The following is an 8,589-nucleotide window of genomic DNA, read 5'->3' as shown; positions in this document are numbered from 1 at the left end:
ATGCCGCTGCCGAGAGCTTTATTTTTTTCCCTCCATGGAAAGCTGGATTGGGAAGCCCACCCCACCCCACCCCCTCCACCCCCTCCACCCCCTCCTCCAGCCTTCACATCCGGGTCCCTTGAGTCGAGCTGGAGCCCAGCTGAGTTGAGCGCGAGTCGGGATGAAGGGTTCGACTTTTTTCGGGATTCGGTTCTGGACGAGTCAGTCAGCAAAAAAAAAACAAAAAAAAACAAAACAAAACAACAACAGAAAAAAAATAGACATATATATGTATATGTATATATATATATCTATTGCATTTGAAAATAGTCGATTTTCCAACTGATTCAGTTGGTGTAAAGCAAAGGGAGTTAGTTGGCTTCCCCGTGAACGAGGGTCAGTTGTCGATGGAATTCTCGCGAGAATCAATGAATTTTGGCAAAATTGGTACATTTCGCTGGAAGAACGCAAACTGTGGGTCCCAGAGGAACACTTTTTCTGGCGCGGCCGCTTCTTTTTCCTTTGGCTCTTTTTATTTCAGCTTTCTTTCCTAGTTCGGGGTAGTTTTGGGGTCGTCTAGTCCCGTTTGGTTAAGTTTGTTTGCCTTTTAATGTAGTTCACACTCATTTACGAAAGGTGCGGAGTAAAAACATGGCCGGACTACCAACTTTATGATGCATTTATTTATAAAGTGTTATAAAGTGCAAAGTGTGGATCACCAAACATTTATGCTGGTGGAATGTAAAGTGTTAATCAGTCACATTCAAGATGAATGACGTCAAATAGGTTTATCTTTTTGCCTGGGACTTGGATTTAGTCCTCAGCAACTACTTTCAGTTTGTCGGTCCAACATCCACTCCCTCCACGCCCACTCCCCCCGCCCTTTCTCTCTGCATGACTCTCGTCAGTGACTCCGAACCACCGAGTCGTCGAAAGGGAATCCGTTCGCCGGGAGCGAGTCGCCCGCCGAGCCCCGCGTCGCCGTAAGCCGCTCCGGCTCCACGGACCGAACTGTGGAACAAAACCGACGGCGTCGGACGGAGCGCAGCCACGCAACTTCCATGGCTCCCCTGCTGTGAAGCCCACCCACCACCACCACCACCACCACCACCACCCCGCTCCCTCCCACTCGCTCCCCGCGCCATGTCCAAGAGCCTGAAGAAGAAGAAGAAATGCCACTGGACGGACAAAGTCCACGAGAGCGTCCTCCGCGGGGACGCGGACGCGGACGCGGAGGGGGAACTCGGGTTCGAGCTGCGGGGCGGCGCGGAGCACGGCCAGTTCCCCCTCATCGGGGAGGTGACGCCGGCCAGGGCGCTCCAACTGTCCCGGGACGAGCTGCTGCTGGAGGTGAACGACACGCCGGTGGCGGGGCTCACCACTCGGGACGTGCACGCCGTGGTCCGCCACTGCAAGGACCCGGTCCGACTCAAGTGCGTCAAACAAGGTAGAGGCGTTTACGCCGAGTGGGTCCCGGCATTTAAGGGTGACGTTAAGCCCGGAGCAGCGCCCGTGTTTGTCGGGAAGCGGACCGTGGTCCTGTCGGGGGAGAGGGGGGAGAGAGGGGGCGTGGGAGACGGCGGCACTTCGCCTCCGCACCTCCATCACTTTGGTGGGCGAGCGAACTCTCCGGGCAAACTTCGGAGGGCTTTGTTTTCACGGGGGCGCGTGTGCGGGTGTGGCACGCCCACAGTGGTTCCTAACCCGGGGCCCGGGGACGCCAACCCGCGCCGGTGGGAGCCTGGGAGAGGTCCCAGGCGGTCCCCAACGGACCCGTGGCCGTTGTTTCATTGACACCACGCCGGCGCCCGTTCCACGTACGGTGAGGACTTTTGTTTGATGGCGGATTCACTGCTGTCGCCCTGACACTAGATATGGAAGTTTGGACCGATCATCCCAGAGACGAAACCCCATGGAACTGGGGGGGGGGTCGATGGAGGGTCCCCCATAATGAAAACGCCTGTATTTAGGGGCTGTTTACTCTTTTGGCCAGGGGTGGTGGGCGGTCCAACAATTTCAGCTTAAACTTCTTACTACAACGAATGGATTCGTAATGGAACAAGTAATGACTGTATTACGATCCCATTCTCTCAAGAGTTGTAGTCGGCTAATTTGGATTAATCTCGTGCCCTTGTAGGAATAGGAATAGGAAAAAAAAAAAATAAATAGTTAAAAAAAAAAAAAAATCATGTTCTCAGAAGAGAGATCTCAGGCGCTGAAATTAGACTGGAATGCACTGGTGTGACTGTGGACAGTTGAAGTAAGTGTGGCTCCTCTCGTGTGTGGTACAGGGAATTGGTGTTACCGTTGGTGTGCTACCTTGACAATCATTTTAAATGTGAAGTGCCCCCCCCCCCCCCCCCCCCCCCCCCCCCCCCCGGCTGGGACATAACCCACCCGTCCTTGCAGCAGCGTCTCAGTCCAAAGCTCTGGAGCTCAGGGCCCCCAAGCTCATCCGCCAAAGTTTCTGCTTGTCAGTGGTTGCAAATCCGTTTTGCATGTCATGGACACCCTTCCCTCTTTGATCCGCTCAGCTCACGAAGTGGGATGCAAAGGCCACGTCAAGAGCTGGGGGAGAGATCCATACGGTTTCATTTTGGGGTGAGAAGTTGGGGGGGGGGAAAACCCCCTGTAAGAAGCTTTGGTGTGTGTGTGTGTGTGTGTGTGTGTGTGTGTGTGTGTGTGTGTGTGTGTGTGTGTGTGTGTGAAATTCTGTACAACACAGACCAAAGCTTAGTTCCAAAAGGCAGCCGGGGCCTATATTAAACAAATACATCACCGTTCCCGCTGTGAAACCCTTGGATTGTGTCTTTGGTGTCTATGGGATTGATAGAGTACTGTATTGAAGTTTTACTGCACTTTTGTAGTTTTATGGTTTCATAAAGCAATAAGTAACAGTTGTTATTACTTCCCTGGTGTTTTCCGTTCTCATGGTTGTACATCAAAGAGGACAAATTCCACAATATTTAGGGTCCAGTTTGCGGGTTCTTGCCTGAACACATCTGCACCCGTCCATCTAGCCTCATGTGTATCTCTTGTGTCATATTGTAGGAATTAAGGTGCCCACAATTAATACATAATTATATTAATTGTGGGCTCAAGGAAATTCAAGTTGATCAAGGAAATTTTGAAAAATCGGTAGATTTCAAGATCCTACGTTTCCATCCAAATTCAAGGGGAACTTTAAGCCTATGTTAGAAATGCGACAAATAAAAGCTTGGCGCTTTTTCACCAGTTGGAAGGTGGCGGACTAAGCGGCTTCCCAAAATCCAAATAAATTGTCACTTGCAATTACAGTATGACAATTAATTGTCAACTAAAATGTTATGATTTTGGCAGCCCAAGGAGCCGACGCATTTTGCTCCGACACCTGAAGGACGTCCTTCCGTTCCTGGAGTTGTATGTTATTTTTCGATAACCTACCCCGGAGAGAAATATCCCGCTTAGACCATGGCTACTTTTTCTTTATTTTTCTTTATGTATTTTATATATGCTTTCAAAATTTCAATCTTTATTCAGTGAAAACTATGCTTTCCTGAAATATCTGGAAGGTACGACTGTTCCCTTTAACCCAGTGTGGAAACCGGCAACGTGACTAGTATTACTACTGAACAAATCGGAGCAATCGTAATTGAGGAATTTTCTTCTTTATCTGTTCTGTGTGTGTGTGTGTGTGTGTGTGTGTGTGTGTGTGTGTGTGTGTGTGTGTGTGTGTGTGTGTGTGTGTGTGTGTGTGTGTGTGTGTGTGTGTGTGTGTGTGTGTGTGTGTGTGTGTGTGTGTGTGTGTGTGTGCCAAAATTGCCAAATACACAGAAAAAGATGAAAAATTCTGATAATATATAATGACAATCAAAATGGATAACCAATGTGAGCGCTGTGGACTCTGCTTCATGCTTTTTCTTTGAGGGTGACGGGACGTTAAAAAGCTGCTCTACTATTGCCATGCTGCCTTATTACAGTAATTGCAGATAATCTGAGTCTATGGAGCAGCAATTCTGCAACTAGGAACCTGATATGTCTCGGCTCCAAATGATGACATACAGTATTTAGCAAATAAATGGAAAAATAGCCAGTACCCAAAGTTTCCTCAGTTCCTGACTTCAACTTGGGCCTTCGCCAAGAATTTTCATTGCGGTGTATCACAATTCAACGTAGTTATTGCGGTTGTAAATTTAACACGGTCTTGGCTATTAAGATACAGATGTCATGCTGAAAAAATCCCCCTGACAATATACTGTACATGGTTCCTTTGCCACGTTTACGTGTACTGTGTCTCCACTCCATGGAATTCCTGTTTATTTCAGTCGAGCCGCTTGCAGAATTAGTGAAGTTATTTTAATGCCATCTTTGTTCTGTGAAATGTTGACTAAATGATAAAAATACTTCAGAGGGCAGTCTGGATTTATGCTGTTAATCACCGCTCAAATTTACAATATTGAATTGCAATACTTGCAGAATCCCTCTAACTCCAAAATTTCAATACATACTGGATAGCCAACTATGCATCACGATAGATTTAAATCAAGTCCTGCTGAGTCTCCACGAAGAGTCAAAGTGCCAATCATTGCAATGAAACGCTTTTCTCTTTGTCTAGAATAGAAGAGTCAGCAGTGCCTCACAGTCACAACTCATCCATTTCCCCTCAGTTTCTTTTCCTGCAGTTGATGAACAGAGAAACTGACACGTTATCATGCCTGATCGAGCTCCCTAAGCTGTTTGTAGCCTCTTTGAATAATACATCTTATTATTTCCTCTCTATCCTCCGCCGCTTCGATAATGTGATTAACTAAACAAAAAGTGCCTGCGCACTCCACTTTGTTTGAAACTGCCTTTTATCAATTTCTATCATGTTACATTCTGACTAAAAGGAATTTTATTCTCTCAATACTAGAGCAATTTAACCAATACACTCAAATTGACTCCCAAAATCACATCATATCAATAACATAAAGTTTGGTCCACAGCAAATTTGAACACACAAGTCACGCGCATGCAATCCCCTATCACTGAAAATGAAGGCCTTCATGAGTTCAAGCTGTTTACAAATAAACTTTAAGAATATTTATTTTTAAAGGCAGTCATAGGTGCAGTTAAGCATTGAACTTTCTCCACTTTGCATTACTGCTTTGTGATGCTTTGTGATTTTTGATGACTTTTTGAATCAGAAATATTCCGCCCCGTTCCGTCCTGCCGACACCCCGCCCCACCACCCGCATTAGGGCTTTTACTAGTCCTCCAGGGCCCGAGCATGGGGTGAGAGATTGCCACCAGCAAGTTTGCCTTTCAGACATAATTAGAATCTCCACAACCGAATGACGGGGCGGCATTAGGAAACACGGGGCACAATTACGCTCTCGGAGACGGCCGACTGGATTACAGTGGATTCTCGGCAGAGAAAGCTGCGATGGATAACGCCAGAGTGTGACCGCTGCAATTGGCTGCTGTCACTCATGTCGCTATTGTGGGAACTATAGGGTCCATGGCTGTGGAGTATAAAAAAAACCTTAACTATTTAGAGTTTGTTAGCCCTCTTTTCCACAATCCGTCCGCACTTCCCTCCAGCTTGTCCAGGATAATCTGTGTGAAAGGGTAAGCATGACAGACCCCCCCCCCCCCCCCCCCACCCCCAAAAGCTCAGTTTCTAGCTCAGTTTTCCAATTCCAGAGTTGAATGCAGTGGGCACTAAATACCGCCGCTGTCTGTATGTTTTCTTGCCACTATAGCGAGAGATTTGGCTCGCTGGAGGTGGGAGAAACCCGGCACTGGTCGAGCATCCCTGAGAGGAGCTGCGCGTGCAGGTCGGAAAGCGGAGGCACTTTCGAGTCGGCCCGAGGCATTTTTGTGAGCATCTGTGAAGCACTACATGGCGAGGCAGAGCCATTTAACCACCTGGATGTGGGCAGATTGAGCGAGGCAGGAACAAGCGGTGGAAATAGCCGTCGCCTCTCCACACTAAGCATGTATCCTTTTTTGCATCATGAAGAACGGTCCTTCTCTGTTTGGTCACACTCTACCTTTTGGGTATTGATACTAGGAATAGAGAGCACCAACTGAAAGGCCAAGGCGGCAACGGTCTCTCCACACTGTTGTGACACATTTTTGTGTATCAGCACTCCACGGTACCGTCTCTCACTCTAAGCCTTCCCAGACTTCTGAAAGTTAGTGAGGTCTGCTGAAGCGCGGTGTACTACCACATAAATAATAATTTTTTCCCTCGCTCTCAAACTTAATCCTCATCATTATGCAAGCTCGCTTGTCGAGAAATTCTTTTCCAACAGACGGAACCAGAGACAAATCTCCACCAATATCCGTCTAATGATATGTCACAGCCAATAGCAAAACAACTTAACAATGGAGTTTGCAATCTCATGAGATTCCCGCTGTACAGCCGGTGGCTTGCTCTCTCAGAACAAATATGTAGGCGGAAGTTGACTACAATGAGGAAGTAATGTAAATTGTCTTGTTCAGTCTGACAAAACAAAAATCAACCGCACACAGTATATTATCTGTCTGGGCTTAATGGCCCTTGCAGACATAACTGGGTGATCCATGAGAGCAGACCAGTTGGTCGTCCGTCTGCGGTTTATAACAAGAGAAACGAGAATAAACAGTGATTACAAAAAAAAAAAAAAAAAGAAGAATCCCAGCAGAGTGATTGTTTCAAAGCAGGTGCGTCGTGACTGCGGCGTCACTTTCGTGTCGTTCTCGGAGCGGTCACAATACCCTATCCTCGTGTGGCGGTCCCACAGAGAGTGTTAAGTTGCGCCGACAAGTACCCAGACACATTGTCAACTGATATTCTCCGGTGCGCGCAAAGCAACCCGTCCCAGGGCCGCGCCGTCGTCGCTTTCCGCCGGCTGCTCCCGCTCAGCCCTGACGGATGTCGGGGGGGGGAGGGGTTCACGCCTCTGCCGCCTCGGCGAATTGGTCCGCGCGTTTGCCTTGGCGATCGTTCCTGCGTTTAAGAGCGATTTGGCCACGTTTTGCTCTCGCGTGTAAGTCAACTCAGCGAAACTGCGCGGAAACGCGCCATTGTATTGCGCTCGATGGGAGAAGACGTTACGGCTTCGTGCATGCTTGACATTGTGTTGGCCGTGGTTACCTAGTATCGGCGCTACGGGCAGCTGTCTGGACACGAAAACACGAAGGCCTTCACCTTGTCAGCGATAGTGGATTGCATCTGAGTGACTTGTGCGTTCCCGTTGTCACATAGACTACTAAATACAGTAAGCAGCTGTCATTTTTGTTTGACAAAGCTAAATACCTTGGATTGTTTCGCTCCACTTGAGCCAACAACATCGGCCTTGCACGCGGACCGTCCATTTGTGAGAGAAGAGCTGCAGGTTGCCATTGTCGTCCGAGATCAACTGGAATCCATTGCATAACGTCTCGTTAAAGTGCACATTGGCACGGAGCTTTCCTTAAAAAAAAAAAAAAAGCTGATAAAAAGACTGTATATTTAGTTTATTGTCAGTACTATTTTATGTTTCTCAAAAAAAAGTATTTGAGGTGTTATTGAGCGAGAGTTGTTTTCCCCTCCCCGGTTTACATGCGCCTCTCACAATAACTTTGAATTTGGAGATGTGCAGTACGTTACGGCAGCGCTGGTGTGCTAAATGCGGTCCCATTTTATGCTCTGGGATTTCAGCTACTTAATTATGATTAGAGGGGATATTGAGAAGGGTAGCAAACACCCACACATCAAACGCGCCCACATGCCGGCTTAACAGCACCACTGTCTCCACTACAGTTACCAACTCATCAACAAACCATCCCCCCCTTATATACAAACACACACACAGGTGTAGACGTGGAGTGACGTGAGGGAGTGCTTCGGTATCTAATGCGTGATACGTGCATAAGATACCGGGGGGCGCGGGCGCGGGGGGCTGTCTCTTAAAAGCATTAGAATACCGGAAGGATATTGCGCTAATGATATGACCGCGCAAACATGCCTGCAACGTTTTTTTTCGGTGCGAGTGAAATTTGCCATTGTTTTACGTCTGATTGAATTACCCATTTGGCAATATAAGGGGCAATTGTGTCCACACACACACACACACACACACACACACACACACACACACACAAAAAACGCTCTGATCAGGTTTATGGTCCGCCAATCAGAGCATTGTGAATTGTTCGGCCCTCTCTGTTACACAGAGACCAACAGGTCAGGGGGTACCTGCGTAACGGGGGTTTCTTTTTTGTCTGCGTAGTTACCACCAGCCCTCTACAGATGGTCATCATTTTACTCTAACAGCGTGTGGCCATTAGCCAAGTGTTTGTGAATCAGATGTTTTTTTGCAATGAGGCTTATTTGCATAGAAAGGGACCAACTTTGCGCCAAATCTATCGATGATACCTCATATACATACTTGCAAATAGCACCGGCGCGCCGAGACACGATTTACATGACAATGCAGTTGGGCGTACATTTCATCCTTTGCGGCTGCTTTGAGAATTAGCTGCTTGCTTTTTGTGTTGTTTGCCCAGGTTTTTTTGTCACCAGCAAAATTATTGATAAACTTAACTGGTACAGACATGGCACTATTAGAGAATCTACAATAATGATGACTGTTATCCCTCTAACTATAGTATAGACAGGTT

At 47.5% G+C, this 8,589-nt stretch overlaps 1 protein-coding gene across 1 annotated transcript in view; it reads left to right on the top strand.

The window, feature by feature from the left end:
* Window positions 1-1,122: 1,122 nt before the first annotated feature.
* Window positions 1,123-8,589, top strand: part of magi2a (membrane associated guanylate kinase, WW and PDZ domain containing 2a) — a gene marked incomplete at both ends in the record, with an annotated part of 192,299 nt that continues 184,832 nt past the window's right edge. Inside the window, one exon of the mRNA XM_080022644.1 lies at window positions 1,123-1,426. Coding sequence (XP_079878770.1) covers window positions 1,123-1,426 — 304 coding nt within the window. The remainder of the gene's footprint in view (window positions 1,427-8,589) is intronic.

The sequence above is a fragment of the Zeus faber genome, assembly GCF_960531495.2.
Source record: "Zeus faber genome assembly, chromosome: 21".
Lineage (NCBI taxonomy): Eukaryota > Metazoa > Chordata > Actinopteri > Zeiformes > Zeidae > Zeus > Zeus faber.
Note: the sequence above shows the minus strand (reverse complement) of the source record. Positions and strands in the feature narration are given on the sequence as shown.